This window comes from Strigops habroptila, chromosome 2 (assembly GCF_004027225.2).
Source record: "Strigops habroptila isolate Jane chromosome 2, bStrHab1.2.pri, whole genome shotgun sequence".
Lineage (NCBI taxonomy): Eukaryota > Metazoa > Chordata > Aves > Psittaciformes > Psittacidae > Strigops > Strigops habroptila.
The window spans coordinates 92,659,925-92,678,055 of record NC_044278.2 but is presented as its reverse complement, the minus strand read 5'-3'; the positions used below and the strand labels follow the sequence as shown (position 1 = coordinate 92,678,055).

The following is an 18,131-nucleotide window of genomic DNA, read 5'->3' as shown; positions in this document are numbered from 1 at the left end:
ATGAAGGAAGACAGCAGGCCTTGAGCCTTCTGCCCTACCTGAACACCTTGGTCAACTTAGGAGATGGCTCAGGTAGTGAAGTGCCATGCATTTGATTCCTCGTAAGAGCCCAATCACTATGCAGGACAAAATGTCTGTGTTTGCCACAGAGAGGTAAAGAATAACTCCACACATCTAGTCCAAGGCTGTAATGCCCTTTGTCTTTTAACAGGTCCTGAAGACATCTGGCAGAGAAGACACTTTTACCCAGACCATACCCAGACCAACCTGGAACACCCTTAAACAAGAAACCTGACTATGTTGGCTGTTGGCAATGTCTAGAGTTGCCTTGGAGCTATGACCCAGCAATGTCTTCCAGACTAGATGTACTCCTTTGCCCACAACATACAGCTTTAAATGAGGCAAAGAAGGCTGTTACAATCCATGTTTATTTTCTGCTCTGGCCTCCTGAGCAGTTTCCAAACTATAACAGAGGCTGCATGAGCAAGCAATCTGATGCTGCACTGGGATTAGAGAGATCAGGGCTTGGCTGAAGATAGGCAGAGGGCTTTTGGGTGATTTCTGCTGTCTCCAGGAAGTGGGCATATTGGACTCTCCCGCAGTGTTTCTGTGTGTTCATAGACCAGACTAGACCCACCATGTCCCAAAAGTGAGACAGTTCTGGGAGTGGTGCAAATTATGGACTATGCACCAGTCCATCCCTTTGCAACACACTGCCATTGCATGCCAGAGTCTCTGCAGAATGCTTTGTGTACAAATGAAGATCATCCCAGCTGCAGAGCATGTTAGGAGGGAGGGTGGGAGGGAAAGACTACTGGTGCTGTCTTCATTGGGCAGCCCTAGGAGATATGTCCTGCTGGATGTGGCACCTCTTGGAGGTGCTGTTGGTGGTGGCATCCCATATGGCACCCCAAGGAGCAGCATGAACACCAAGCAGCCTTGGCTTTTGGTGGCTCTCCATGTGGCATTTTATTTTGCTACTTTCCCAGCATGTGTAGGGTGTGCTGTAAGACCTACACAGTCTGGACAGTCAGGACACCTGGCCACATAACAGTCCCTTCAACAATGTGGGGTTCGTGCAGCTTGAGGAGCTAAGGACCAAAAGCGACAGGATCTGTATGTGTGGAGCTAGATTTCTCTAGCTCTGCTGTATAAAGCTTGAGCAGCATTACTAGTTCTTTTTCTCTTGGGTTAGGAACTGCCAGACATCTTTATTTTACTAGTGATATTAAGCAGGTTGCTGGTTTTCTCCAGCCCTGCAGACCCCATAGGTAACAGTAACAGTTGTTAGATGTATTCACTGAAGGGATCTGTGTTTTTGCTTAAGAGGATCCTGTATTTGTCCTCTATTTATCAGGCAGAATTAGGAGAGTCAAAGTAAAATGTTTTCTGATTGAGCAGAATTGAAATGCAGAATTGGAGTTGTGCAGGACCATTGCCTTAGGATTTATCTGAGGGTTAGTTTTGAGTTTCACTTTCCTCCTTCTTTATACACTCCTGCAAAATAGAAACCAGCAAACCCTCTAGAGTTATTCCCCTCTGTCACAGGGAAATTTGAAGTGCTGGGGTAAAAAATTGTCAGAAATATGGCTTTCAGCCAGACCTCACCATGCTTATCATAGAATCATAGGATCGTTTAGGTTGGAAAAGACCTTTAAGATCAAGTCCAAACATTAATCTAGCCCTGCCAAGTCCTCTACTAAACACATCTTATGATGAAGCAGTCTATTCCAAGACAGCACATACTGCTGTTGACTGTTCTATTAGGTTTGCTGTCACCCCATGACTCCAGTCTGCCTGGGTGCTGTGGTTAAGATGATCAATCTGAGGTTCAGCTGGAGGGTGACTCAGAAACCAGTGAGCGTATTTGCATATCTTACAGCTGAGAGTCCAGGCAGGGGCGGGTCTTAATAGGAATTGAAACCAACTTGTGAGAACTCAAAAGTTTTGAGTCTTTCTCTAGCCTTTGCAGCGATACTCCTTTCTGACAAGGCAAGGTACTCCTGAAGCAATGTCTGGAGTTAGAGGATGGAGGGATGGCAGCAGGTACAGGATGGCTGGTGCCTCCGGTACCCTGGCTTCCTCTCAGGATTACCTCTCGGATGGCAACAATAAAAGAGAGGAGGCAGAAAACCCCCAGAAGCCAACAACATCTAAAGAGCAGCTAAGTGGCCAAGCATTGGACTACCAACAACAGCAAAAGCAGTAGTAAGTAACAAGGAGCCTAACTAAGATGTTTCATGTGTCTGGTGCCTGTTCTCCACTTTACTCAAGGTGTGCATCTTCAAAGGTGGAAATACTTTATGGAGAGCCTGTGAATGGAACTGGGTGCATAAGCAGCATGTCTTCATCCTCCTGCAGCTGCCTTCTTCCTACATGGGACCCGTATTCTTCTGGCAGGCTTCCTGATAGCATGGCTTACACCTCGTGTGATAGCAGTGGCAGGTTCTGTAGATCTGGATATTGGTGTATGTGGTGTCTGTTTCTTGGCGTCCTTATTCAAAGTGAAATTTCAAATGTGATTCTAGCTCCCTGTTTTCTGTCTCCTAATATTTCATCCTGGAAAGTCTAAAAATACTTCCTTTGGCTTAACAGATAGATATAGGCTACATTCCAGCACTGATCCAAATGCAGTCCAGGACACAGAGCAGCTTCAAACAACTTATGCTGACAAAAGTAAAACCAAAACTTCAGTCCTCAATTTCATTTTAGGCTTTATTGGCACCTATGATCAGCCCATCTCGGATTTTCTAGTGACAGTTCTTAGATGGCTTTTATAAGCTCTAGCTTGCAGATATAGTACAGAATAGAAACTGAAAGTAGTGTGTGTATTTTATGTGCGTGTGCTTACTACAAATATGCTTAGCTGACCAAATCTAATTCTTTACAGTGTTTTTCCCCAAATGTGCTTTTTCTGACCTGTTAGTAACAGTGCATGTAACATTGCATGCTATTATAAGAGTTGAGTTTGCTTAGTTTTCTCTCCCCCCACCAAAGTGCAGCTGATGAAATCTGAAGACTGTTTCGGTTTCCTTTCCTTGCTTTTGGATGAAGAAGGTGAAGCCACGCTGCAAAAAAGGTGGCAGGCTGCAGATTGCAAACGGCGATCAGCAGCTTTCCATTATAACCCACAAATGCTTGCCTACTGGACAGTAATGATAGAGGGACTATTAAGAGCTGGGTAGCTTTGAAATCTGTCAGCACTTTAATGACTGACTTTCAGAAGAGCAACCAACCATTCCTGAGTTACAGTCTATGTTTATTTCCTGCCACTTCTGAACATGAAAGACCCTCTTTCTTGCCTTCCCTAACACTGGCATATATCCACAGTAGAGTGCAGGCAGCCCTGAGTTTGCTTATATATTTGTGCCATGTGCAATTTTTTGTTGTTTTTTGGAGGGGCAAGGAGGCCAGGAGGTGGATAGTGAGAGTTTTCCCGTTGGTATAACTGTCTTCGCACAGATTTGGTCTGAGATACAAACCCCCTGCTATAGGTTAGGTAAATGCTTAATCAATTGGCCAGCCTGAGATCCCTGTAGAATTGAAAGCTAGAGCAAATATATTCACACAGATTCTGACCAGATGATCATAGAATCATAGAATGGTTAGGCTTGGAAAGGACCTGAAGATCATCTAGTTCCAACCCCCATGATGGAATCTCCTTAAAACTAAATAAGCTTTGGGGGAAGAATAATATAAAGCCCTGTTTCCTTTTTCATCTTTATATGGTGCCTACAGAGATAAAGCTGTTGTGCATCCACTGCTGAATGTTTTTTCTGCTATGTGATACAAGAGATTCTGTGTTTTCATAAAGTTGTAACAAAGAATTAATTCCTAAACATGCAATGTACAAATTAAAGTCTGCATTACTATGTAGCTAGTGAGGAGGAGAGGTAAGGGAAAGCCAGATTCAAACAGAAACTACGTAATATGAGTGGGAAACATACTCAAAAAGTGAACAAGACTGGGGTTTACTTCCTTCCCTTGAGGAGGGGGATGCTAGCAGTCAGTCTGGATGGGATGAAGCTGCTTCAGCTATGATTTCCTTTAACTAAACTGGATTAAAGTGGTAGATAGTGTCTGGAATACTGAAGGAGACAAGGGCAGCTCTTTATTCTTAATAAAATGACTATTTCATTCATCGTTGTCTTCTGCTATCTCAAATTATGTTTCAAGAAAGATCTCAGATTAAAATGTGATTTTAGCAGTGATCAAGCTGACTCAGTCTTTTAGCCAACATGCCTTTTGAACATGATCTTTAAAACTAAAATGCTAGAACACCCTCAAAGTAGTCCAGATTTTCAAGCTCTGAGATAACTAGGGGTTGAACAAAGCAGTTGGAGAGCTGAAGTCATAACGTATCAGTAGAAGAAAAAATGCACAGACTAGCGTTAACCTAGGAGACTTTTTGGAATATGCATAGCAGAGGGAGCATGAGAGGCCCAAGCTGGATACCTCTGTGCCAGTGAGTGCCTCTATTTGAACTTGTGTGCTGCTTGCTATTTTTTGAAAACAGCCAGGATGTGGTTTTGCTGCCAGCAAAGCAGAAGTTGGAGTCTCTTTCAAAGTCTCTGTGTGAATTGTTTCCATGCAAACCCTCAGTCTGATGCTGTGCTTCAGAGCAATTGGGAGCGGGAAACCCCCTTTTCGGTGTATTGGTGATATCTGGTGACCTTTCACATAGGCTGGACACATGAAATACATGTGGGATGTGGCATGTTGTGGTCTCATCCACTAGTCAATATTCAAACTTGACTATTAAAAAGTACAAGGTAAGCAACTGATATTAGAGGGTAATTTTTCTCTTGCTTTGAAAAAGCCGTTATATGGTACATCAAGGCTGAGAAGTGATAATAAAATGGTCCTAGTTAAGTTAAGAAAAATACTTTTTCAAATGTAAAATTCAGATCAAACTTTGCACATCCCCTTACAGTTATATATAGGATATGATTTCAGGCCACAGAGAAAAAATCACCAGGATGACAAGTGCTTGAAACTGCATAAAATAATAAGCTTGAATTTAAGTTACTTCACTTTGTCTGCTAAGTACCATGAAATTAACTTGTAGAAAGTGAATTCCCAAATTTCCCCTGTTCATGTCTATTCAGAAACAAAAGCCTCTATGAAGAAAAAGTGGAGGAAATTGGAGAAATTAAAGGCTGAACTATAGCTAGTGCCTGAAAAAGAAAATGCTGCCCTCATTCAGCTCTCTGCCCTTGGCACCTTTAAAGCTGGCAAGAATAATATTGGTTCTGGTAAAATCCATTTAAAAAATCAAATTCAAATAGTAAAATCTGAAGACGCATTGTCACACAGCTGGTAACAGTCCCTCATCATTTTATATGAAAGGAGAGCAGAGAATGCTTAACTCGCGAAATTGTATTCTTTGACTGCTGGAGCCAAATCCATCAGGGCTTTCTTTCCTTCCTTTTCCATTCTTCATCCTAAATTAAAAGAAATAAATAAAAATATATCTATAGTGTTGTCAGACTTCTCAATCTTTTTCTGATAGAGTATATTTAGCAGTTCTTCTGAAAATTTTGTTTTGTTTCACAGTCTGAAATTTCTTTTTAAAAGCACCAAATTAGTCTATGAAATGGGAGGCAGATGCTTAGCAAAATGCTTCTTTTACCCACTGCCCTGTCACTGGTGTGAGTGCTAGAAGGGTAATTTGAATTATGGGCAATCTGTTTGCAGTCGAGTTCTGCTGCACAGGAGAAATCTCCCAACTCTCTATCTTTCAGGTTGATGTACTAACCTTTACAGCCCAGAGATGCTTGGCTTCGCAGTGGTCAGTAGCCAGCCTTGTCTGCAGCCAAGTGTTTGGTGGCAGGTCTGCACAGAAGGATAACTGTGCAGTAAGATTTCTGTTAGTCTGGATTGTGGGGGTTGCTGTGTTCCTCGTAGAGGTGGGGAGGAAGCCCTTCTAATTCCTGTATTAGAAGTCTTTCTTGGAAGAGCGTGATTTGCACAAGACCTGGCATGTTCCCTTGGTGCATAGCTTGATGAGGAGCTGTGGTGAGATGGTGGATAAAGAACATATGGGAGGATGCTGTGTTTGGGCAGGGGAAATGAATGGGCAACAAATACTGTGGTGCAGAGGTGGATGAAATATATTGTTTTAAAGAAAGTGGGGGAAGCAGAGGTGAACATGCCACAAGTGTAAATCTTAATCTTGATGTGACACTGCATCTGACCTGCTCAGCTCTCCAGGCATGCTGGCAAGCCTGACTCACAACACATGGATACCTCTGCATGAGGTAGCTCTGCTCAGGACTGGTATTACCAAGCCCATTGCCCAGCCTGCCTGCGTATGGATGTTTTGTGCTCCTCATGGCTAGTGACTACCAGGTGCTCCAGCTGGCTCTGGCACACTCGCTGCATCCCTGGCACTGTGCTGTGCTGAGGTAGCTGAGCTGCTTTGCGACCTGGGCACAGCATAAACACAGCTGTATTTGACTTCATCAGACTTTGTTGGGTCTGATATTACCCTACCACACTGGCACAGCGAACTCTCTCACACTGGTGTAGTCTGCCCGCAAGTGTGTGCTGACTAACAGCATGTTAGCATTTCCAGGGAGGAGAGAAAGCTTCTCTGTGAGCCAAGTTTGGGCTGAGAGATACCCCTTGGCTCCCTGATTTGATCCATCACTGTGACAATTTCCTTAGAGCTTTAGAAGATGGTTGAGATCGTCCAAAATGGGGTGCTGGCTGAAGCACCTAGTGTTCTTTCTACTGTGCCAACACATGCTGAGCCCTGACCAAGGTGCTGAATTTGAGCCCCATCTTAGCTCCTGGAAATTCAATTCTGAGATTTACTCGTTGGACCAAATTGTAACTTCAGGAATTTCTCTACAAGCTTGTGGGTAACAGAATTGAGATTTGATTGCCAACAGCAGAAGCACAGGTCTGTTGCTTTCCTGCTTGTTTCTGACTCCTACCTTCTCCTGGGTCTCTCTCTGCTGCTGTTTTCCTCTTGCTCTTCCCCCGCCCAAGTTCACTCCTGCAGGATTTAACTCACTGTGGTAAAAACATTGTCTGTTTTAATGAAAGCTTTAGCTAACCAGAGGGACCAGATACAGAAGTGAGTTACTCTGACTTAATAAGCTTCCAGGCATCAGCAGAACTGTGGTAATTAAGTGCACACCTAGCCTGTGGCAAAAAGAGGACAAAATCCATGAGCATAGACTTTTGGTGATAAACATTTTCTACTAATGCTGTTTATTTTCTGCCTCTCATGTGAAGAGTACACATGCAGCTAGGATGAATCAGACAGTGATGTTTAGGCCCAGTAATAATAATGTTTAGGCCTACTAATTCACTTTTGTCTCTGAGCTGCAAAGTAGTAAGATGTTGCCTCTGATAAAGATGGAAAGGGAGATCCTCAAGCCTGCATGCAAGGTTTGTACACCCTCCTGAAGCTCTGCTTGTGGCACTGCCATGGCACAGAGCATATTGAACTGTGGCTGTCAGTTATTAGCATCTGACCTGGTGTGCATTGCAAAATAGGGATACCTACAGGACAGTTGTCTGCTCACTGGGATTTGGCATCTTGTAGCCCTCTGACTTGGCAGCTTCCATGGTGCTTAGCAGCATATGGCTGATTCATCAAGAATGGGAGCATTGGTGAAAACAATACTTTGTGGTGGTGTGGATTCGGCTGCTCTTAAAACAGTTCCTGATAATTGAATGCAAAGTTTAGCTTGGTGCATCTTTGAAGGAGATTTAACAATTGTGTTTGGCACTTTGGTCCCTTTTCTCTTTTAAATTCATTCTTAACACATTATTTGATGAAGTATTTCACCTATATCTTCCCTTGAGTCCTTCCTCCAGACTGAACCTGCCCAGGTCTTCTTCCCAAGCTTTAATCATTTGTGTTGCTCTCCAACTACACTCTCCTCGGTTTCCATCTGTTACACAGAGCCCATTGCCCAGCAGAGCGAAATATTCAGCTTTCAGCTTTGCGGCATTCAGGTACCAATGCACTGCAGCATAAAACACAGTGGAACTGGAAATAGTTTATAACAGCCATTACTTTTGTAACTCTTTAAACTACTTCACACTTCATTTGAAAAGCTCTCCAGTGGTAGGTGGCTGGAGTAGGCTTGAGGAAAAGCTCAAGGGCACAGCTCTGCAGAAAACATTATTGGTGAATGACACTTCTCATGATTTTTCAATGTTAGAAATAAGCTATTTTATACAAATCTGAAAGAAAGTAGAACAAAGGTTTCTGTGGTTTATACCCTGAAAACATTGAAAAGGTGCTCTTGAGTAGTGTTAGTTAGATAAGTAGACTTAAACATAGGATTCAGAATTTAAGATGGCAGACATGGTGTTCTCTGTGTGGCCGATCACTCAAACTCTAAACTCCCTTTGGCAATTTTCTGTGATTGTATGTTTCTCCTGACTGAAATGTTTCTCTATATATACCTATTTATATATATTGTGGTATAGGTACTTATCTTCCCACTACTGTGGTATTTGACATCTATCTGAAAAATCATATGAGGTTGCATTTTGGTTTTATTTCAATACAGATACATTCTCTTACTGGGTTATAACTTTCTTACTCTCATTAGTATCTGTCCAGTCTGTGTAATTAGTTAATACATTCCCATGTTATGTGGACAAAATAAACCAAAAAAAGTTTTATCAAGCTTAATATGATCATAAAGGTAGAAGATGATTTGTTATAAACTGGGTAAGATGCTCTCCCCACCTCCTCCAGTGACTTCTGTATTTTTATTTATAAAACAACCCTACTTCAAAGATAGGCTTAAGTCATATAACAATAAGAATTACTGTTAGGGAACCTGTAAAGTTAAATTCTTTATCATCTTTTCTGGTTATGGATTTTGAAGCACTTCATGTATTCATAGAAAGTATAAAAAGTCTGTACACCACTGATAGCTTCAAATTTTCACATTTCCTTAATTGCTACTCAGGTAAGTAGGATAATTTGCTCCAGACTTATGGCTACTGTGGCAACTCAGAAACTGACTGGAATATTAAATTGGCAGGCTGTAGAGGGTTTTATAGGCTTTACTGGATCAGAGGTTTTGTCTGAACAAAGAAATTACATGCAATACCCTGCAAACTGGCTAAAAACGCCAGGTGAAAGCTGGTGGTGGGTTTTTGCATTAACCTGCTTTCCTTCAAAATAATCTCAAGAAAATAAGGGACACTAGGTATGGATTTTAATTTTAGCATTAGAACTGGTAGGGTAGATGAAGTCTCTAAGGCAACAGCGTGTCTGTCTCCTCTCCTGCTGTAGGCTTGGAAAGCAAGGACCAGTTCGACCCTGACTTTCACCCACTCCACAAGAAGTTTACCATGTGCATGCTTTTCCTTTCCCCCGGTCCCAGTACCCATGCCTTACATATCTACCTCTCCAGAGACAAAGGTGAACACTGTAAAATTAGATAAACTTACTAATGCTTTTAATTCTATTTTATGTACTCTTAACTTGGAGTAAAACAAAACATGCAGTATAAGCACTAGGTAAAAGATAACCAAAAGATGGTATCCTGTTCTCCCTTTCCCTCTCCCACTGGTGACTTCAAATCCTAATTTTATTTTAATTTTGCCTTTATTTCAATAACATGGAAACCAAACTGGCCTTTTATTAAATACTCTTTTAACCACAACAACTCTTCAACCTCTCTTTGGGAAACAGAGCAGAGCTTTTTCTGGCAGTAAGTGTACTGTCACCTCTACCCCTTTCATAAACTGATTGATCTTTGCTGTATTTCATGTGCTGTCCTTCTGAGCTCAGAGATAATGACCATGGTCAGATGTCAAAAGAGTGGCCCCCACTTGGCCTCCCAGACTCTGAGCCTTCCAGCCAAAAAGCAGAAGCAGATAAAGGAAATGATTCATGTCATAAGGACTAGAATTGATACTGTGATTTCTCATGCATGTGCAGACAGGCAGATGTCCCTGGAAGTCATCAAAGTGCATCTGATGATGTAGAAACTCTTCGGTTCTCTAGTGCTGTGAAGCAATGCGATGTCTGAGATGCCCTGACGGTTTTTTTGGGGGGAAATAGGTAACCTTGCAACCCAGCCATTTTTTATTTTTTTTTCACTGACAAAGGGAGGGTACTGTGAGATCCTTATTTTTTGTGCGTGAACTTGAGAGAAATATGATCTTAATATCTGCAACAGCCAAGAAGAACTACTAAAGAAAATCTTGAAATCTTGGCACTGATGACTGCACAGCAGCTTGTCTAAGGGAGTTTGGGATAAGTTGTAAATGCTACTACTCAGTCAAATAAAGAAAAATCTGAAAAAACATCACTAATGGGGAATGTTATGCCATAAGCAAGAGGGGTTGTCAAAACTTCTTTTAAGTAACTGTTGCACTTGTGAAGTGAATGCTAGAGGGGTGTTGCTGCTCTCTTAGCTCCTGCCATTGAGGGCCTGGAATTTGGTGGAAAGGTGAAGAGCAGTCTCGTGGGCACCAGACTATGCTGGCAGGAAGGGAAAGGATCATACTAAATGGCACCATTAAAGTTCGCAGCTCTATCTTTACTAGTTTAATCTCATAAATTAATCCACAGCCTCCTAGAATAAGTCTTCAAAGAGAAAGAGGTAATTGGATATAAATACTTTCCTTCCCAAACCCTGAATTACAGTGATACAGCAGCAGGCAGCTTTTTGCATTTTGATCTCTTTGCATGATTTTTATTCCCTTTTTAGCCTTAGTCTCAGGCCTCATTCTCTCATTACTTTTCCACAGCCAACAGTGGTCTCTCCACTTTCTGTTTTGTCCTCTAGCCAGCCTCTGTGGCCCTTTCCTCTTTTAAGAGGCTCAGCCTTTGCCCCTCATTATTCTTTGTTGTCTGCTCTTCTCCTTGGGCCTTCTCCATAATGAAGTCAAATGAAATACTTGTGCCCGTGCATGCAGATAAAACCTTGCTGAATGCTGCAGAGAGACCGAGCTTACTCTGGTACATGGAGCCAACTGCTCTTAGTGCTTTTCTGGTAAACCTGCACCCCTGTGGCTCAGCCTCTGCTGAGTGGGAGCAGTGTAAATTCCTACCTACACAATACATCATCTGATAAACCCCTTTGTTTTCTCCAAGTGGAACTGACATATTTTCATCACTCTTTTGATCACCTGGAGTCTCTAATACACTCTGAACCCTGTCCTGCCTCTTTGCTGGCACGTTAGATTGATAGCTCCTTGAGACAGCAACTGCATTTTGAATTGAGTCTAGCAAAACAGGGCCTTTCTCCTGATTCAGTGAGTTGCACCTTAGGTATGACAGCAAGATAAATACGCCCAAGGAATTCCTGCTGCCTGACAAAAACAAGGCTGACAAGGAAACTAAGGCTCAGGAAGAGAGCAAGTCACCTGGGTCCATCATAAACAGTGTAATTTTGCGTGTTCCTTGGACAATTTTTGGGCAGACTGCCTAAACCCACAAGGCAGTTGGTGCCCGCAAGGTGCCTTCGATGTATGGGGTGGGACTGGAGCAGCCAGTGCTCTTCCCAGTAGACTGATCTTCCTCTGTGCTTGAGCAAGCTATGGAAGTAGTTGTCTACTGCATGGAACATTTGATTCAAGGAAGTAATTTGATTTGAAATGCATGAGGTTTGAGGTCAGCAATCTGGCATGAAGTTTGAGTAAGAAAAGTGAAGGCTATGCTAAAATGTTATCCTTGGTATTTGCAGCCAACTCCAACAATAACAAGTGTTCCTAGAGTATTTACAAAAAATTCCTGAAGAGCTGAATCAAATTAAATTCTGGGTTATACTGGGTATAACAAATAAAGTTATTTGTTGCACCAGCAGAAAGCCGATGAAGGAGCCCCCTTCTAGTCGTGGTTTTCTGCAGACAGGAAACAATGAGTGTTTTCTTTCATTTTAGTGTCGGCCCTTATGTCGTAATAACTCCAAACGAAACCAGAAGAAGCCAATTGCAGCAAAGTAAGTTGAGTTGTCTAATATGGTAATACATTATATCTACTTGAATAAATGTATGGGTTTGTGCACTTTATTGCCCTTGCATCTTTCATCCTCATTTTCACAATGCTTTTCTACGTGCAGTTGTAATAGCGAAGTCAGTGCTATGAGCATTCTTCGTCATAATGTAGGCTTTTCTTAGGATTAACTTCTCATCTGGCTAAACTTCATGCAGAATAAGCCTTGTTCAGGAAAAGGTTTATAGTAATTTCAGTGCTGGAGCTGTTCAAGTTGGATTCTACAAGACTCAGCTGGAATTAGCTCTGTCCCACTTTTACAGGATTGAAGTCAGATTGCAGAACCCAACTTTGAACACTCTCCGGGTTAGGGGGAGGAAGAAGGAAAATGTAAGTAAGAAATGTTTTTGAAAATATGGTGATGTTGAGACTAAAGCAACTAGAACCACTGTTGGTTCTTGAATCTCCATTTTAAGGATTGTAGGTGGCTTTTTTAACAAAGCTTGTAAAGATCATTTTAGATGGAAAATATCTGTGGATATAAGTCCACTTTTGCTTGGCTTTGAGTCTTGCCGGTGAAAGTAGCCAAGCAGGAACACCCATAAGTTCTACCAGAAAGATTTGGTGAAGTTACAGCAAGAGTTGGTCATGAAAGAAATTCTATATGCAGAGATGACCAAGGACTGAAGCCCTACATTCCAGTCTGTTTATTTGTGCAAGTTATGAAAGCCTGAAGGAGTGTCAGTCAGCACTACTCACGGTTTGAGCCCTCAGGGAAGCAGGGCAATTAAATCCTTTCTTCTCAAACATTGTGAGTTCAGCTGAAATGCTTCACCACCAGGCTGGTGTGGGATTGGGTTTCCTTTGGTTGCAAGAAAAAAAATGGATTTCTCCTGAACCAAACTATAATCTCCTGGAAGGAGAAATAAAAACAGATGATCTTAGAGCTGACTCTGATGCTAACAGCGAAGATGCTTCTGCTCTATTAAAGATCTGTTTTCACTCTGTGCCACCAGTGTGCAAGTCTGAAGCATGCCAGGTATTTCTGCCTTGGATACTGGCAGAAATACGCCCTCAACGAATCCAGTCTCTACATAAGTGCTTGTTTTAAAGGTGAAATAACAAGCTGGTTTCTCTCTTGAGCATCTTTAGAGACTTGCCCAGGAACTGGCTTTGTCCTGTTAGAGGACAGCTGGTGTTAGCATCTGATAGCCACAGACTGCCATTAGAAAATATGATTCATATTAGTTTTAGTAAGAGTTAAATGAGTGCTAGAGGAATTATGTACTTCTGAAAAAACATAGCTCCTCTTACAGTAGGCTTTGTCAGCCTTGCTATTGAAAGGAATTTTTGGTTTTTTTCCCTTTATCAGTCAATTTGATAGAGCAGTTTAGCGAACCAGCCATCCTAGAGCATGCAGCTGGTGCCTCTGGCTGTATTGACTAGACTTCACCTGACTACACCGGGAACTTGCCACCCATCTCACATTGGTGAAACGTTGAAGTGTCTTACTCTGAAGCTGAATCATGCATTCCTCCTGTTGTTATTTAGGGAGCATGTGGTTGGGAGGGAAGATCACTCATTTTTTATTTCCCTGCTGGGGAGCATTAAACTACAAGCATTTCCCTCCATGCAGCCGTAACATCTTAAATGTAACAACTTCTGCTTTAGCTAGAGGAGTAAATACTGTGGCATTTACCTACAGGTTCCCAGGTGTTAAAAAGCAGTCTATTATCTGTCCCTTTGCTGTTTTTTGTTTTGCTTTTGGGGTTGAGTCCTAGGGTTTGTTCACCATACAGTCTCAAGTTAGGCAAAATGTTTGTTTTGTTAGCTGATCATTGCAGTGACTGTGTAACCTCCTGGGGGGTGTCTGCACCCCTTGGGAACAAGTTTGTCTGTTCCTGGGTGGTCTTCAGGGTTACATATAAGTAGCAATACTGCCTCCTTTTTAGCATTGCCTCTAACTTCCATATATTTTTTCTTTTTGTACCTGCTCAGTTGCTAAGAAAGAGCTGGATGACCTGGAGCGGTGGAAGGAAGAGCACAGGCAAAGGCCAATTAACATGGTTCCACAAATACTAGGTAAGACATGTAAATCAGCTATTATGAATTGCAAAAATTTATTTTCCAGGTCATAAGACATTTTTCACTCTTTCTTACATGCTACTTAGGAAAGAGATTCAGTGTCAATCAGGGCTAACATGAGCCTACTGTGTGTACTCTGTGTTTTTTGATGGTCATGGCAACGAAGATGTTTCTGAAACAAAACAGCACAGATTGTCGCCCAAGAAATCTGTCGAGATCAGTATGGAAAACCTATACTAGCATTTGGGAAAACCAGGTGGATTATCCCTCCTGCTTGTGACACTGTGGTTGGTGTTGGTGTCTCTGTTGGGGTGCGCACTTGGTATTAGGGTGCAGATGGACATCATGTGTCAGAGACCCTTCAGTTACTGACAACAAAACTCTTCTGTGTTAGGGGCCACTACGTGTGCTTTCCTGACTGCTGGCTCTTGAAGAGGCAAAAGTGATCCCTGCAGCTTCAGCCATTTGCAGGCTAAATGTGTGAGGCTCTGTATTACGTTTTATAAAAATAACAACAGAGGCAGGTAAATGAAAACCAGGATAAAAAGCTGCAGGAAGTTAAGTCACTCTGAACTGATGTGTTTGATAAGGTAACCAAGTTTTTTTCTAGACAGGAGATCTCTTCAATTGTAAGCACTATAAAACATTTAATTTAGTGCTATTTGGGTGTTAGCTTAAAAAAAAAAAAAAATAAAAGGAAAAAAACCAACGAACCCACCTCCAGTCTTGTACGGAGAATAGGACTGCAAATTGTGCTGAAGCAAGAGGAAGGTTATTAGAAGTGCTTTTGAAGTACCAGTCTTCAGACCTATCTCATTTTACTTTCTTTAATGTCTCTGGCACAGAAAGTGGGAAAGAGCTGGTGAAACTTGCTATCAGACAAAACTTGAAAGCATCATCCATACAGAACATGATGACAATACTGCACAGCAAAAATGAGATGACCTTGAGGAACTGCACTAGTAGAAATGGGGCAAAATGAATTCTGACAAAGTGAAAGATTAAAATGATGCCTCTATTAATTTTGTAGATCTGGAGCTGCTCTTTCTTTGCTTTGCTGTCATAGGAAAATTTGGGGTAAACAGTGCAGGTTATCATTTGCCTTGACCTGGGAACTAAGTTCTTTCTTTGCCATGCTACACAATATAAGTTTGGTGTGGTGCACTGTGTATAAAAATTTGTACCAGGTGGGAGATGGAAGAATTTGAACTGACTCCAGTGAAGATTTGTGTTTGTGATCAAGAGGATACTGGTCCCACAAGTTTGTTTTGTCCAGCAGCCGGAGTCCCAGTTGTTTTCAGTGGTGAACCTAACCTTGAAAGTCAGTGTAATGCCCTGTATTCCCACCATTCATCTGCAGTCATGTAGCCAGACATGCTCTTTATGAGTTCAAACTGCTGCTTCTTGCCTGTGAGCAGTTCCTAGAAGACATACTTCTGTCCCAAGAGGAACACAAAGCTTTTTGCTGAAGAAAGTGAAATCTAAACCCAGAAGTTTGGTGTGTGGTGTCCATGCAGAATGTGTGCAGGCTGGCTGTGTGACTGGGAATGTGGTGGCGAACCTGTAGTGACTGGGTGTGGGGAGTTGTCTTCTGGTCCCACTGCATTTCTTTGGAAAGAAGCAAATTAAGGGGGGAAAAAACCTGAAAAAACTCAAAGAGGTTATATGAGCTCTTCAGTCAGTGTCTAGCTGCCACTTAGAAAGACCCCTGGAGACTGAGACACATGCACTGTGTTCAGTGCCTCCTGAAAAGTGGTCAGTTGCAAAGATTATTAGATCTTATCATTCCCACAGGAACAAGTTTGGAACAGAAGACAGCTCAAGGAAGGAGAAACAAACATAAGTCGCACCTCTAATTTCACAACTGTAGATACTCATTAAGGTAAAAGAGTATCGTATATTATTTTCTTAGAGTGATTTTAAGAGACTACACATCTAGTCCAAATCACCAGAGAATGCTTAAAGTTGAAGTTTCTTAACACTCATGCTTTCCATAGGGAAATAGATATTCTGGATTTCAACTCTGTAATATTTGACTGGCAAATTTTCAGGTATCATGGAGGGTTGAGAGCAATGAACAATGCATGTTCCTCTCTTCTCCATAAACAATGAGCAAAAAATCATGCCTGATAAATGCCATGGCCTCTTTTTTGATCATATTATATAAAACCAGTCACAACATACTCTGACTTTGGTGAAACTTTTGACACATTACAGCCAAGCCAACTTGAATGAATTAAACCTGGCTGAAAGGCTATAGGCAGTGGCTAATAATGATGAGAAAAACACTTGTTTAGAGCTGACGTCCAGCAGTACTTGCAGAAAAGTGCAGTGAACACAATAGTTCTAAATGTTGCCAATCTCCTGAAAGATTTAGTATAGTTGTCTTACATTTCATAGATCTACAGAGCGGTTTTGGTTGGAAAGGACCTTAAAGACCGCCTAGCTCCAGCCCTTCTACCATCTTCATGGCCCTCCTCTGGACTTGCTCCGACGGGTCCGTGTCCCTCTTGTGTCAGGTCCCCAGAGCTGAGTGTGCTACTGCATGTGGGGTCTCACCAGAGCAGAGTAGAAGGGGAGAATCACCTCCCTTGTCCTGCTGGTCATGCTCCTTTTGACACAGCCCAGGATTTCAGGCACCTCACATAGCACAGGTTGGTCCAGCTGCTTCTGTAGAATTAACAGTCATAGCAGGAAGCTTCCCAGAAAAACACTAGGTGAAAATACAGCCCTCATCCTCAGAATGGGCAGAAGGCTGCTGTTGGTTTTTTTGCAACGAATGAATGAATGAATGAATGAACGAACGAATGAAAAAATGAGTGAACGAATGAATAAATGAATGAAATGAATTTTTGGCTTTCCTAAAGCAAGAAAATACTTTGGAAAAAAGTAGACAAAATGACAGAATCAAACTCACTCTCTCCATCCCTTAAGACCTATTATCACTTTCTCTGTGTGATTGGTTTTTTGTTTGGGTTTGTTTGTGGTGAGTTTTTGTCATCACTGTTGTTTAAAGGAAGGCTGAACATTATGGATAGAGGTTTAGATGTTCTCAAAAGAGTTTATACCTTTGAAAAGGGCACCTTCTGCTACCTGGATATGAATATGAGGTCTGTTGGAAAAGGCTTTCATTTCCATTTCAGAAAGGGGATTCTTCCTCAAGCTCTGAGACATTACTTAGAAGATATTCAAATGATAGCATCCCTTTAGCTGGCAGACTCAAGCTCCTAAACTTGATAAAAGAGAAACTTTTTGGTAATAAAATTTCTGACTCTATATGTGTATGTGTGACAAACTGAGCAAAGGTGGCAAGAGCTGGATCTGAAAATGAAGACTCACCTGCAAAGTGTAACTGATTTTCTGAAAATGGAATAGTTCCTCAGTAAACTGATCATCTACCATAGGACTTATTTGCTGGTAGAATGGATGATACAGTGGATGCTCTATAAATAGCAAGCTACTGCTTTTGATGGATGGATAAAATGATCGAAAAGGTCTCCTATCTGTTCTCTTTAATGTCAGGCAGCTACTGTAATTATGAAAAATTTCCTGTATATGCATACATCCAATCTGCTATATTGCTCTGTTCTGAAATGGCTGGTATTTGAAATTAAAATGCTCATGCAAAATGCAATTTATCCTTTTTTTTTTTTTTTTCCTTTAAGGTGGAAAGGAATCAGAAGCTCAAGTAAGGCAAAAACAGCAAATGATGCTCATGCAATCAAAATACCAGCAAAAGGTCAGGAAGAATAAATTTGTTTATTTATTATAAGAACTCAAAATCCCTCACTTTTCATGAAGTGTTTCATATGGCTATAAAAGGAACTCACAGCTGCTTGACAAAAGCAAGCCATGAAACCTGAAGGAAGCAGCAGAAAACTGGAAACAAATGTTCTGCACCAAAGAAAATGAGAAATCTGGCTATAAATATGTAGCAAGCCATATCACAGATCATGTGTAAAGTGATAACCCATACAGTTGTAAAGCTACTTATATGTCTTCCTGTATCATCTGGCATGCTGCCTACACTTCAACTAATTGATCAATATTCCACCCCATTCAGTGCTTATGTAGAAATGTTGTTCCTATTATAAAAGATTTAAATGCTATGAAGTTATCA

At 41.5% G+C, this 18,131-nt stretch overlaps 1 protein-coding gene across 1 annotated transcript in view; it reads left to right on the top strand.

Annotated features, from left to right (window-relative positions):
- The first annotated feature begins 1,996 nt into the window (after positions 1–1,996).
- Positions 1,997–18,131, top strand: part of EPSTI1 (epithelial stromal interaction 1) — a 51,115-nt gene continuing 34,980 nt past the window's right edge. Inside the window, exons 1-4 of the mRNA XM_030476558.1 lie at positions 1,997–2,208; positions 11,875–11,933; positions 13,925–14,008; positions 17,677–17,750. Coding sequence (XP_030332418.1) covers positions 2,012–2,208; positions 11,875–11,933; positions 13,925–14,008; positions 17,677–17,750 — 414 coding nt within the window. The 5' untranslated portion in view covers positions 1,997–2,011. The remainder of the gene's footprint in view (positions 2,209–11,874; positions 11,934–13,924; positions 14,009–17,676; positions 17,751–18,131) is intronic.